Genomic DNA, 15563 nt, shown 5'->3' on the forward strand with positions numbered 1-15563 from the left:
TTTTTGCAAGCAACAAGAAGAGCCTAAAATTGAGTTTCAAAACCCTCCTTATCGCGACCAAAAACCATGTTTAAACTGCGAGTGAGAAACCAAATCCGCTATATCATACAGAAAGTTACTATCAAAACCCGCTATATCGGATTCAACGAATCACAAGCAGTTATTTTGCCAAAATACAATATGGCCGCCGCTCTGACGCCACGCTCGTGTGTCAAAATGATCTACGCGTGAGTTTCTAAACCCGCCATGTCGCCTCAGTTGACTTTCAAAATCACGAAGTGAGTATCAAAATCCGCTATATCCATTTTATTTATCGAAATTACTTAATTATTGCTAGACATATATAGAAAAATAAATGCTTTTCGAAATTTTATTACTCCAATTCATTATATAAAAAATTGTAATGCATTTACTTATGTACGCTAGAGATGTGACAGTTTTTTGCGGTTTTCTCCAAATCAATGAAAGTTGATATAGCGGGTATAGAAATTACACGACTCATATTATCTCCATAATATTATCTGTATAGCTAAGTAGAAGTGTATTATATATTTGTACAGCGCCCTTGAGGTGATTTTGCAACCAAAACAGAGCTATATAAATCATCCAAATATTATTATTAATAACTTGTCGCATGCAATTGATTAATCAACTGTTTTAATGGATTGGCTGTACGGCGAATCGCAAAGACATGACAAAGGGAATAAGTCGACAAAAATTAATAGTGTAAATCCCCCATAAGACTCACCTGGCGAGCGCCTCGATGATGGCTGCGGGAGTGGTTGGATCGGGCCGGAGCGGAGGGGACATCACGTGTCCAGCGGCATGGCGGAAGCAAACATTCTTACACTGGGAGCCTTAACAATATCTCATTTCAATACATATGGAAGATTAGGTGTAGCCTGCCTGCCTGCCTGATTGATTATTTGTCTTCCTGACTGTTTATCTATCTTTCTGAATGATTATCTGTCTTCTTAACTGTTTTACTATTTGACAGTCTGGCTGTCATCTCACTGCCAGACGGTATGATTATATGCTTGATTGACTGTCTTGACTGCGTTACTATTATTTGATAGTCTGGCTGTTTATCTAACTGCCTAACAGTATGATATTTGATTGATCGTTTGTATGAATGACTGACAGCATGACCGTCTTTTGACTGAAACATTGTCTGCTCTATCGGAAGTCTGTATCAGTTTGCCTGTCTGTCTGACTACATATGTCTGCAGTCTACTCTGCTGAATGTATGAGTGTGTGTCCGTCTGTTTGACAATTTGTTCGATTGTACTACTGCTGTGTTCTGAACTGTCTGACCAAGTGATTACCTGACTAGTTGTCTGTCTAACATTACAATTGTTTTCATGCTTGTCTGACTGTCAGATTATCTGGCTGCACGACTGCCAGCTTGTCTGACTAACGCTGTTGGAACTAAGCCAATAATTGCCTACCAAATTACTCTATTCCATCGTACTAATGTTATTTTATCGCTATAGGCTACAAAGAAAGCACTTGTAATCATAATTAAATGTCAACTGTGATTAACCTAAGCACTGTTACGCCAAGTTAATAGCTCAAAGAGTATAATAGAAATCTATTAAATTGGACCTTTGTAATCAACCCTAAATAACTGTTTTCGGAATTTTTGAGGTTAAAATGGATTACTATTATGAATGTAATAGTACTGGTAGGTACTGGCAAAATATGATTTATGTAAAGATGAATTTGCACTATTTTTGGTCTATTTCCACGATGATAGCCAACCTCTGGTAAGAAAAAGATTTATTTATTATTCTCTTGACCTCTCCGATGAACTTCAATTTATTATAAGCATCTAAACTAATGATTCACAAGTTTTTCGTTAATTTTGACATTTCTCACTGGTGCAAAAAGATAAAGATAAAAAAAGAAGAAAAATATATTATTTAAAATAGTAAGAAAAGATAATCAGCAAGTAAATGTTTGAACTAAAAGAAATTAATGATACATGAAATAATATTTAAATAATTAAAATAGCAGAAAGTTGAATATATGAGATATTATGCCAAGCGAACCCACAACAATAGTGAAAAATAAAAACCTTGTATGTAAAATAATAATTATTATTCACAGTTTTATGAGGTTTTGATAGTTCAATATTGTAATTACATCAATAACAAAAGCAAATTGACTGACTTTTACATATGTTTTTAAAATCAATAGGCTTTTTTATACAAAACACATAAAAATACAGACACGAAATAATATTATGAGCAATGTGACCCAAAATTTGATAAACAAAATATAGGGTGTCCGAAAAAATTGTGTCAAGTGAAAATTCAGGGGTAGAGCACCCCCAGGGGTACTCAAATCATCCCCATGTAAGTTCAGCGATTTTTTGTTTTCGGGTTATGATTTTTTTTAAAGTATTTTTTGTGAAATACAAGAGATTATTGGTCACAGAGATGAATTATTGAGATACATGCTTGATTTTTTTCCTAATTTGGTAAATAGTATACTTTGTAGACACAAAAACAATTGTGGGCATATCTGATACCATTGCGCCATAAAAAATGTTGAATCCCAAAGTTAGTTGAAATTCTAATTTCGCTTGAAACTATTTTTTGGGACATCCTATACAGGGTGTATCGGCACGTACCGGACAAACTTTAACCAGCTATTCCTAAGCACATTTGGAGTAAAAAATGTTATGGGCACTTTGCTGTCCGGTAACATTTTTTTTTTTATAAAAAATTTACTATTCATATTTTCACCACATGTCACCAATGTTTTATCCTTTGTCAAAGTTTGAAAACCCGTCTGGCAATATTTTGTTTGAGTTTCGTTGAATAATGTACGTACGTAACTACGTTGGCGCGCTTTTATAATCACAATGAAATGGCACGGAACCATTCGTCTCATTTTTAACTATTATTATTTAGTGTGTACGAAAGAGCGAGGACACTTTTTGACACACTTGCTAATAACAGCTGTTGAACACGAGAAACAATGCAAATAACAGTGACGGAGTGTGGATTTTTTATTTATTTTTTGTTTTTAATGGAAAAAAAATGTTATCGGACAGCAAAGCGCCCATAACATTTTTTACTCCAAATGTGCTGAGGAATAGATGGTTAAAGTTTGTCGGGTACTTGCCGATACACCCTATATAAGAGTATACTAAAAAAATACAATTGAAGTAACACATACATGCAATTCTTCCGATTGCAACAATAATTTTGGAAGAATCTTTGAGACATACAATTTTTTTTTGGGTTTAAAATAGTTTGCGTTAACCTAGAAATTCTGCATAGAAAAAGCGATTAAAATTTCATGTCACCACAGCTCTAAGGTTATATTTAAACTATTGATAGTAGGAATGTACATATCCGGGGGAATGCTAGAAGCATGGACTTAAAAAGTTCTGGACAGAGTATTAGTGCTATTTTGTATAATGAATAGCATTGAAGCCAAATCTAGAGTGAGGGGGAATTGTCTGGCAGCCATCTTGTATGACTAACGTTTGAAATGATTTGTATGCAAAGTGGTGCATAATGAAGTATTACAATTTTATTTGTGTACTGTTAATGCAGTTATAACGGCTTGTGTTTTTTTTGGGTATTTGATGAGACATTACGGGATATGTTATTAAAAGAATTCAGTAGGTTTTGGCATTTTTCATATATCTTCCTCCTCACCCGGCGGCTTCAATTTTTTTCTGTCCAGGGCTTTAGGTTTATGCTAGAAGTGCCTACGTCAAATAAGTGATTTGTTCAAGAGAGGTTATTGCTTGCCGATTTCTACAAATCTACACATTAGATATGCCACAATTCCATTGATCGTGAATGGTTGTAATAGGTTTTTATAGCAATCAAAGAATGGATTTTAGAGTAGGTACATCCTGACATCTAGCTCAAATCATAAAAACGTACATAGGCAATTCTAGCATTAAGTTTCAGATGTTTATTTATGAGCCACACTGTATAATGGACAATCAAAAGCATTATTTTCATAACGATGTAAACAAAAGCAAATTAAACTTTATTACGTTTTTTAAATGGTTAAATGGGATGGTTGTTTATAAAGGTGATCCAACTCCAGTTTCCCAACTTTTATTTATGAAAAAGCACAAAATGTAAGATTATCATACATATTTTTTTATTAATCGAATATTTAGTATATCAATTCACTATGCAACATGATGTCGAGCAAATAGTAACTCTGTAACTTCTGCAGTAGTTGATTCTTTTGAGATAATTTTCCATGACTTTTTCAAATGTTTGGTGGGCTATCTAGGCTGTAATTTAGCGTATGTCAGTTTTTAGATGCTCCAACGTTTTAGGTTTGTTGGCGTAGACGCGACTTGTCGTCGAAACGTTAAATCGCTTGATTTTGGCTCATTGTTCAATTGTTCGCTCAGTAGGAAAGTTAAATTGACCATAATCTTCCCATAAAGGTTGATACACAGTTCGCACAGAATTGTTATTGCTATGGAATAATTAAACAATTTTTGAGCGGTAATCAAACGATCCATTTGGTAAATGTGTTGTATCGAACAAACATTTGATCCGTTAAACATGCGCCATTAATGACAGTTGTTTAATTTACAGTGTTGTCAATATAGGAAACTCGAATTGGATCACACCTTATTATAGATTTTTTAGAGACAATTTCGATTAATGAAACATTTACCCGAAGCTGGAAAAAGCAATATTAGTAAGGGACACAAATTGATAAAAAATCATATTTGAGATAGTTATTCCAAAAGATTATTGTCACCTTAATTAATTAAAATTCCTTTGCATTTTTTCACAAATTGAGATGAACGCCATCTTGTGGCATTTTAAAAATATATTACTAAAGAAATCTCACATCCGTGTGATACAAACAATAGTATCAAGAAATTATGAGAAATTTTAGGCAAAAAGCTAGATTTAAGATATTTTTTGTACTAATCTTTTTTTTCAGTGTATTTTTTTGTGCAAATTACAATTTTTCTATAAATATTATTAAAATAATGCAGGAATTTAAAAAAAATCAATAAAAATTTTTTTTTTGAAAAAATACAGATTTATTTGCAATTCATAACTTAGATATTTGGTTAAATAAGGATTCATTCTTTTAACAAATCGGTCCAAAATTATACCAAAATTTATTATTTTACAAGGAAACTAGTATTTATTTGATTGCATACATTTAGTATGCGCACAAAGTTTTTTGTTTCTCCTGTAAAGAAGCCTAGATGGACCAGGTAAGGTAATTTACTAATTAAAGTGACGATATGTAAAAATATTGCTCATTAAAAATTAGATGAAATGATTGGATATTAGAAATTGTTTTTATGGCTTCTTCCATAATATTGTGTTGACTTTAAAATTCTGAATCCAATCAAGTTACCTTGACCACAATCACAATTAATTGTCCGACAACAATCACAATATGATTTTGTCTTATTTTTTCAGCAAAACCTGGCCACCGAACTTGTTAAAAACAAAAAACCCTTTCTTTTAGGCCCTTCGTCCATAGGGACATGCGAGTATCTGATGCTTATGTGGTGTACTTAGTCGCATAAATTGGTCGCACACAGTCCGCACACGTTGCTACTGAAATCACTAGACCAACGTTGCGCCGTTAATCATCTCTCGAAATGTTAAAATTAGAATGCCATAACCTTGCTATCAACCAAACAGTTGATGTAACTGTCATTTTAATATCCTGTCATTCTTTGTTGACTGTTTTATTCCTTGCATTGATCTGAATGCATTGTTATAAAATGTTTGACACGAGTAACACCATGTTTAGTTAAGTCTCGACGAAGTGAGTGGGGACGACCTCGCCCGGCTGACGGTGGTCGCCAAGATACTTGAATTGTCACGTATCGGATAATTGCGTATCGCCATGGACGAAGGTCTAGTGGTCTGGATTTTTATACATGCGGCATTGCCTCGAATCAGTGTGACCGCAGAGCACATTGTGTTATCATTTTTACCATTGACATTGAGATATTAGAAGCAATGAGAAGCCCCGCTCCGATGTTAGATTCCTCGAAGTGACAATAACAAAGGGTAAGCAACATTACCGTCAGTGCCGACGGTGGCCGCCAAGGTCTCCCCGAACACAGGCTTGTTCTGGCCACGGCGACGGGCGTCAGTCAGGGCCTTCACAGCAGACTTGGACATCATGTGCACGATGTACAGCGGGGTTTGGGCCTGGAAGGTTAATTAATAAAATAAAAGGTTGCCTTAAAAAGCGCGTACAGTGACAGAAGTAAGATCATGAAAGTCAACATGATAAAAATCAACAATATTGGTGATTAGTATGATAATTACATTTGACAGTTGACATCGGGCCAATATCGTTGGTATGCTGCACCAGTTTGTTTGTTCATTGGTAAACTTGTACACCATAGAATAAAGAAGAAAACTAGAAGTTTCTTCCGTTCAAATTTGAATGAAATCAAATGTTCTATTTAGCCCAATTTACTAGTTTCCTGCTTGTACTACGAATTTCCAGACGCTGTGTATAGCTCTAATTCACTGTCAAAAAACATTCTGGCAAAAATTTGTATATTCACTTGCACAGGCTGCTCTTTGCTCAACGTTGACATATTTGAACTTCTGTAAACGTAGCTTCGATAGTTATTTAGAATATCATGGGTAATGGCTAACGACCTTTGGTCAAAAGCAATCAAAGAATTCCTAAAATAATTAATAAAACCGGTTATGATATTCCAAATATATATAATTTTGATATTCCAATTACGCGTTGCTATCATAGGGCATTTTTTCCCTGACATTCATGCACGGGACATCGACAGCTAATTTTATCCTACCGGGGGTCTTGCACGGTCAAATCAATAACTTAACAATATTGGATTGATAGGCTTAAATAATGACGATTGTATATTGATTGCCCGAGCACGGTTGCGCTTGTTAGGCATGTTGATAGCCAAGCGGATATTGACAACGAAATAAATAAGAAAACGCCTTACGATGGCAACACTGGCGAGTATCGTCCATAGATCGACATTTTTAAACTTCTACGATAAAATACGAATAAGTTGACAGTGTTAAATTGAAATACACTCACTTTAATGTACGTTGGAACTATTGGCAGTCTAAATGTACTTTTTGATACTATAATGGGAGTTAAATGGTCAATGAGGTCTTTAGCCATAACTCGTTTTTCTAGGCTCAAACGGATTCAATTGATCACATATACGACATCTTTCAATTCTTACGAGCTTCATTTGTCTGCCTCCGTTCATTAATAAGTTAGTAATTTTGCATAACGAACAACATTATTAAAGAAGTTGTGTAAATTGACAGTTGACGGAAGCTCAGTGAAGGTTAGACGTCACGCTTAGCAGATTTAGTCTGCCGGCCGTCGCAAACAATTGCTGACTGTTCTCGCACACACCGCCTAGTAACCATAGACGATGGATTTAGTCAATATCGTATTGATATAGGGTTTTATCGATCTATCGTACTAGATACTCTGATAATGCTTCGTTATCGATATGGCCGCACTAGGCATCCAGATAGTAGCACTGACCTGGTTGGCAATAACGCAGGCCCGGTTGACAGCTTCTGCCTCAACCTCCTCATTCCTGGAGAGCTCGTGACCTTCAGCCCCTGTCACCCCCTTAGAATTCAGACGCTCCACATTCTTGGCAATGATGTGCCCGTTCTCCGCATGGACCTGGAACAAATACAAATTCAACAATGTTAGAGAAGAGAAATTAAATGGAGGGCTGGAGAAGCTGAAGATCACCGATGCGTTGGACTAACTAATTATCACAGAGGTGATCCCAACCACCTGGATCCAGTGGGACTATGTCACAAGGTTGACGGTAGTATTATTTAGATGTTAGTGAGAGTAGGTTACAGAAATAACTGTTCAATCTTATATTATTATCGTAATGACTGCACAGTTTTGGATTGTTGTAAACGCATGTGGCACCCTCTGTTATTTTAAAATATAACTGTCAAAGTTTCCAAACACTTTATCTGCTGGTTAATATTTAATACAGGGTTTTCCAATAAGAGGTGTTATTTTGATATTCAATCGTAAAAGATCAATGGTTTCGTTGCTTGTGTGGCACGTAGTGCCGTCTTGTTGAAAGTAAAAGTTGTCCAGATCAATACCATCCAATTCCGCCCATAAAAAATCATTAATCATCTCTCGATAGCGCAATCCATTCACCGTAACTGTTGCTCCAGCCTCATTTTCGAAAAAGAAAGGTCCAATGACTCCGCCGGGCCATAAACCGCACCAAACAGTCACACGTTGAAGATAGAGAGGCTTTTAAACAATAACTCTTGGGTTTTCCGAGCCCCAGATGCGACAATTTTGCTTGTTGATGAAGCCACCGAGGTGGAAATGGGCCTCTTCACTCAAGATGATTTGCATTTGATTCACTCAAGTGAATTTTAATAATTTCAATGCGTTGTTAAAGCGTGTATCGTTCCATTTTTATTAATGGCGTAGTTTCTACTTGTCAAATGTCAAAAAATGACAGCTTCAAAAGCAACATCTACAGAAATAGCGGGCTATTCAAAATAACACCTCTTATTGGAAAACCCTGTATTACAGGTAATATTTAGTACAGCAAACTAACGTTCGACTTGAAGGAGATATCAATGGGGTATTTTCACAAACTATGAATAACGATAAAAATGCGTCCCATATTTATTTGAAGTTTATTTTTCTGATTTTGATTATCGCACTAAAAATATGTAATTTTAATATTTTCATTTATAATTGTTTATTTTAAACACTATCCAAAACTGCACATTCCAAAATGGCAAGAAATCATAGACATATGAATATTAGTAGACCTGCCCTAAGTGATTAAAAGCGTATTATCCCCACTCCCCATACCGGTTCCATTGGAGCCGGCTGGGCTCGCGTATGGCCTCAAGTGAAATTTGAAAACGTGACGTCATCATTCTTGTGCGAACTATGGTCGAGGCATCATCGGTTCATTTTACGAAATAACACGGCAAAATGTTGACTTGTACTATGAAAACTTGTAAAAATAGATGTGAAAAAGAGAATAAACCCAATTGTCGTATTACATTCCATATATAAGCATTATTTTACTTTATTTTAAGCATATTCACATCGTATAATATAGATCAGTTTTAGAAACATATACTATCACATCGAGAAACGTCTGGACGCGAAACACAAAGCTGGTTGGTTGCTGGGAAGTAAATTATGAACATTTATAAAAGTGTCTTAACTAAATACTTAAACGAAATATTCGACTCTGAAAATAGAACCGAATTTTTTTGCCGAATTTGGACTTCGCAAATTTGTTCATAACGTGGCGAGTAATTTGCGCTCCCATGTAAAAATGTCTATTCATTCAAAAGCAGAATTTACTTTTAAGAAGTAAATGGTGATATTATAATGCGAGATGCCTATTTACTGTCAGATTGATTTATTGACGAATCACAGTCAGTCTTACGCCCTTCGTTCTTCAACAGTTGATTTTACCCCTCGCCATTATCTTCTCGTCTATTAATTCCTATGTCTGTGAAAAAACAGTGAAAATACCCTATTTGGGAGGCTGGTTTGCGTTACGTCGCTCAGGGAATCTTTCGTGTATCAATCAAGTGGTTCTGTACGTTTAGTGACATAGAAGGTGTGCTCTGATTCACGTTTAGATAAAGTTTGTCTAGTTCTTGACGGCGCACAGTGGGCTGAAAATCGGCTTTCATAGACATAGAGACTTGAATTTTCAAGGGTATTTTTTTTGGCTAGAAATGGATTCTGCTGATCATTACTATGCTATAAAATGTCGTACGAAGCAATTGCGTGTACAAATGAAGGAGTTATAATTTTTTTAAGAAAAATTTGTATGGCGCTGACATTAAAAATGAGGCTATCTCTGGAATCATAAGGTTGGCCGTTCTATCCTTACATACAGATAATACTACTATTTATTTGTATTTTTTTGACATACTTCATATTGTGGCGCAAGGTGCGATTTTTTTTTTAAAAATCCTCAAAGTTGAAAAAAACCCTTTTTAATGTTGATGATTCATTTTAATGCTTAAATGCTTTTAGGCTTGCAGTGTAAATAAAATATTGTAAACTAGACAAAGCATACTCATATGTAAAGCATTTAAGCATTAAAATGAATCTTCAACATAAAAAAGTTTTTTTTTTCAACTTTGAGGATTTTTAAAAAAAAAATCACAAGTTTCGCCACAATACGAAGTATGTCAAAAAAATATAAATAAATAATAGTATATTTGTGTGTAAGGATATAATGGTCAACCTTATGATTCCAGAGATAGCCTCATTTTTAATGTCAGTTCCATACAAATTTTTCTTAAAAAAATGATGACTCCTTCATTTGTACACGCAATTGCTTCATACAAATTTTTATAGCATAGTAATGATCAGCAGAATCCATTTCTAGCCAAAAAAAATACACTTGAAAATTCAAGTTTCTATGTCTATGAGAGGCGATTTTCAGCCCACCGTGCGGCGGGTACATCTGCCCACCAATATCAGGCCGGGTCGGGAGACACTAAATTAGGTTAGGTTACCTGAGGAACAGCTCCAAGTTGACTGCAGGCCTGGAATGCAGAGTAGAGCTCATAGTCATCTAGCATCCAGGCGTCCCGGTAGGCCATAAACATCTTGAAGGAGTTGACTCCGTAGTCCTCGCTGCACAGCACCGCCATCTCCTTCTGTACGGACTCTGACCACCAGGTTACTCCGACGTGGAGTGCGTAATCGCAGCAGACCTGGAAATTGAGAAAAAATTTCTATATAAATAACGATCGATTTCGCGTACAAAAAAGTTAATAATTTTTATCTTATTTAATACATCAAAATCAAAAATTCCCTCTAAAATCAAAATATATGTAGGTTGGTATTTAAATACTATTATTATAAACATTAATATATTTTACATAACATTTAAAAAAAATTCAAATAGAGAATTATGCAATTTAAAGAAGCGTCACTATCTCAATGAGAATTCTTATTTAATACTTTTGAAGGCAGGTAGGTGCCTAATATTGAAAACATGACTAAGAATAAGATTCTTTAAAACAGACGAAATGCAAAACGGTTGAGTTAAAACAGAACTTCGCTATACTCAATCAATTATATTGACCTGTTAGTGGAAAAATGCGTTGGTTCCCACCTAGGCGTGGGTACAATTCGTTTCTAGCTAAGGCTTCCATCAACACCCAAACAACAGGAACTGGTAGTAGGATTTTTTCAAATATTGTCGGGTTATTCGTTACCCGAGAGTATTTATAAAAATAAGAATCAAAACAGGTAAGGATAATATCTGTTATAGAAATTTATTTTTATGGTTATGATAGTTGAATAAAAATAACATCTAAATTTTTTACTTCAAAAATGATCATGAATGGCTGGTTAGTCTTCTGAGTAAGTGCTAATACATCCATAGTATTTTCAATATTATATTTTAAATATTCTACAAACCTTGACATCAGCAAGTTCACGCCATCTATTGTAGGCCTCCACAAGCGATTCTCCTTTTCTGGGTAGAGCAAAGTCAACTGCAAACAAAAGGTTTGATACTTAGAAAATGGTATGGAACTATGCTAAATTATGGAGAATTCCCATATAACATTATAATACAAATTTATATAATCATTTAGTGAAACTATTTAATCCACATTTAGGGAATGTTACGAGGCTGCAGGAAATGGGCGAAGTGAAGCAGAAGGAGAAGGTTGAGTTAGGTTAGGTTAGGTTTGGAGAATGTTATAATATGCTGGTTGCAGGCTAAAGGAAGTGGAAAAGCGAAGGAAAAATGACGTTTGGAAAGTACTCGTGTATTCAGATCTAGTGACAAAACATAGCTAAAGCCATTTCAAGCAAAGTTTTGTTCCAAATGGTGGTGTCTCATGAGCGTCTAGTACTCTGGAGCGAGATTCAAATACCTACATAAATATATTGTTTTTTTTTTAATTTATGAAAATTCTCCATCTGAAAAAAACGTAAGTAATATATATTTTTAAATTATCCCACGTTGATATTTAAACCAGCGATTTCAGGGGCCTGAGCCAAGGAGCTTACAGCTGTTTCACGGAGTTCGTCCTTTGCCATGTCATAATTATTGGCAGGGCCAGCCCTTGGCCAAACGGTGCCTGGCGCTGTACTAGGTGTTAGGTATTATCAGCGCCTTGGCTCCTTGGCTCCCTGGCGCCTTGGAAAGTCTTCGTCCGGAGCGGACTGCTTCAATACTTTACGATAACGAATGAGTTTTCTATAAATAATTAAATGTACCATTTTCGATTTGCCGCCAATGCGTCCGTTTTAATTCGTGAATTCTGCGGCGTTGATATCATGCTGGGCGACGTAGGGGGCAACTGTCTTATCAGATATTGGCGGTTTCTATGTCATAATGACTGTAGCCAGTTGGAACCGTTTCGGAACGAGCGGGTTTTCAAATAAAAAAATATTAAAATTACATGTTTGTAGAACAATGATCAGAATCAGATAAATAAACTTTAAATCTCCAAAACATCTTAAACTGAATTCCTTGTTTGTAAAAAATACCTCATTAGTATTTGTCGTCTCAGACGCACTTAATTATCAATGAGAGGTGTTATTTTGATATTCAATCGTAAAAGATCAATGGTTTCTTTGCTTGTGTGGCACGTAGCGCCGTCTTGTTGAAAGTTAATGTTGTCCAGATCAATACCATCCAATTCCGCCCATAAAAAATCATTAATCATCTCTCGATAGCGCAATCCATTCACCGTAACTGTTGCTCCAGCCTCATTTTCGAAAAAGTAAGGTCCAATGACTCCGCCGGACCATAAACCGCACCAAACAGTTACACGTTGAGGATAGAGAGGCTTTTCAACAATAACTCTTGGGTTTTCCGAGCCCCAGATGCGATAATTTTGCTCGTTGACGAAGCCACCGAGGTGGAAATGGGCCTCATCACTCAAGATGATTTGCATTTGATTCACTCAAGTGAATTTAAATAATTTCAATGTGTTGTTGAAGCGTGTATCGTTCCATTTTTATTAATGGCGTAGTTTCTACTTGTCAAATGTCAAAAAATGACAGCTTCAAAAGTAACATCTACAGAAATAGCGGGCTATTCAAAATAACACCTCTTATTGGAAAATCCTGTATTAGCTGAAATACTTGACACATCACTTTAGTATTTTACGTATATTCCTGCGCAAATACATAAGTTACAATTAATAATCGACTGAATAATTGGGATTTCTATAGTTTAAAAGCCCATAAGACAGAAAATGCATGGGGTCGTCGGAAGACCACTTGGTTACAGACGCTTTGTTTGGCATCTTGGCCTGTCAAGAGTTAATACCGAGGAGAAAGATGGTATTTTCTGATTTTGAGTTTTTACAGCTGTGGGAAAATCTTACCTATTGCCAACATTAATTAGATGTGCTCAGCCTAAGATGGGCAGACGATTGTAAGAATATTCAAGAAGACAATCATGTCACTATTTCTTTTATAGCGTAAAATCTCTCGTTATATTGGAATTAATTATAAAAAATAATGTTATTGAAAAGTCGGAGAATACAAAAGAGAATAAAGCAAAATTGTAGATTCATTTTATAGCCAAAGCTGTAATTTAAACTTTTTTATATAGCTTTAAGAAAGATTGCAATGAATAAGCGCAAGTGACTGTTGTAAAAGTGTTTAATAAAACACGGCTTATTTAAAATAGAGCAAGAATATCTTGACGTCTGAGTTAAGTATCATTTAAATAAACACTGCGTTTTTTCATATCTGTAACACGCTAAATAACTGAACCAGATAGATGTTTTTTTTTATAATTTTCTTAACATACTTTGCGATTTATTTCTAAGGAGCTAATTTTATATACTTAATTACTTTTTCAATTTTGCATCTGAATAGAGATTATCTTAAAAATAACCTACATTTTTCAAGAGCTTCCTAATTATTAAGGAATGTTATATTATGCCGATAGAAATTATAAATGCGGGGCCTTAAAATCGGCGAAAAAATATACACTAATGACCAAAAAGGCTTAATCTGCACTAACGAACAAAGAGCTAAAGGGTGCACTAACGAACAAAATGGTTAAATATACACTAACGAACAAAAAGGCTTAAATATGCACTAACCAACAAAAAGGCTTAAATATTCACTAACGACCGAAATGGCTTACATATGCACTAACGAACAAAAAGGCTTAAATATGAACTAACGATCAAAACGGTGATATGCACTTAACGAACAAAAGGCTTACATATGCACTAACCACCGGAAAGGGTCAAATATGTTTTATGCATATGCATATTTATACAATCCGATATCTAGCAATTACATATAGAAAAATATTGCTTACTGATCATGGTAGTGCCCCCAGCGACAGCAGCGCGGGTCCCGCTGTAGAAGTTGTCGATGGTCTGCGCCCCCATCATCTCCAGCTCCAAGTGGGTGTGGGGGTCGATACCGCCAGGGAGAACCAGCTTTCCACCAGCCTCGATAGTGCGTGTGCCTCCGGGGATGATGAGGTTGCGTCCAATCTCCCTGTGGACAGTAAAAATCATAAAATTAAGTTAGAACCTGAGTATTAAAATATAACTAGTCTTTTGGAAATAACAGCTACTCGTAGATGAGTAGAGGCCCAATTTACATCAACTGTTGAACAATTGAGCGTAGCGAAGTCCTGTTTTAAGTAGACCATTTGACCATTTCTCTCTGCAAATTTGTTTGTTATGTTTCGACTCAGGTTCAAGATGGTGGCCGTGTTGAATACTACATTTTTATCCCGCCAGAGTTCGCATGATCGTGGTTCTTGCTACGAGCTCTCAAATCGGAATAATCAATATGATGGTAGGTACCTACCTTCCTGAGGAAAGTTTGAAAAGAGAATTGGTGACTTTTATTTGGATAAATTGAATAATTCCGTATATGATATAATTTTTTTAAAGTCATTCTGTTGGTGGCGAGAAAAATATAACTGTTGTCGTTATAGCTTCAAGAAATGTTTGCCAATACGCAGTTGTATGACGTTTTATATTTTCTGCCTACGTTTGCATGGAAATTGTGTGATGATTTGTTATATTCATCGGGCCAAATCCGGGAATCTTATCTCCATGTCAGAGAGGTAAAAGTTTGTTAACGAAATATCTAATTCAGCAATATGAATCATTTTTCGTACATCGTGATGTTTCATCGTATCTGCCTATCCCATCGGTGACTAACTTCATTAATAAAACGTGCCTGTTTTAATTTAGGGAACCTCGAAGGGTTGCGTGTTTTCGCCACAGTTAAGATAATATTTTCAACATTTTGAAATAACATATTTATTTATGCGTCCGATATTACAGCCACAAAGTCATATTTAACGAGCTCAGTCAATACCTCCTAGATCCCTCGGATAGTACAGGGTTTTCCAATAAGAGGTGTTATTTTGATGTTCAATCGTAAAAGATCAATGGTTTCGTTGCTTGTGTGGCACGTAGCGCCGTCTTGTTGAAAGTAAACGTTGTCCAGATCAATACCATCCAATTCCGGCCATAAAAAATCATTAATCATCTCTCGATAGCGCAATCCATTCCCCGTAAATG

The 15563-nt window shown here is 35.6% G+C and overlaps 1 protein-coding gene across 2 annotated transcripts in view; it reads right to left on the reverse strand.

Annotated features, from left to right (window-relative positions):
* CRMP (Collapsin Response Mediator Protein) overlaps positions 1-15563 on the reverse strand; it is a 104160-nt gene that overhangs the window by 12724 nt on the left and 75873 nt on the right. The window contains exons 3-8 of one of the 2 annotated variants that reach the window (XM_089649320.1): positions 14336-14520; positions 11455-11531; positions 10542-10742; positions 7531-7677; positions 6056-6185; positions 749-770 (exon numbers count right to left, since the gene is read on the reverse strand). In XM_089649320.1, coding sequence (XP_089505446.1) covers positions 749-770; positions 6056-6185; positions 7531-7677; positions 10542-10742; positions 11455-11531; positions 14336-14520 — 762 coding nt within the window. Of the gene's footprint in view, positions 1-748; positions 858-6055; positions 6186-7530; positions 7678-10541; positions 10743-11454; positions 11532-14335; positions 14521-15563 lie in introns of both variants that reach the window. The other variant, XM_089649319.1, reaches the window with a different exon arrangement.

The sequence above is a fragment of the Hesperophylax consimilis genome, chromosome 29 (genome assembly GCF_061612785.1).
Source record: "Hesperophylax consimilis isolate HC1 chromosome 29, BYU_Hcon_1.0, whole genome shotgun sequence".
NCBI lineage: Eukaryota > Metazoa > Arthropoda > Insecta > Trichoptera > Limnephilidae > Hesperophylax > Hesperophylax consimilis.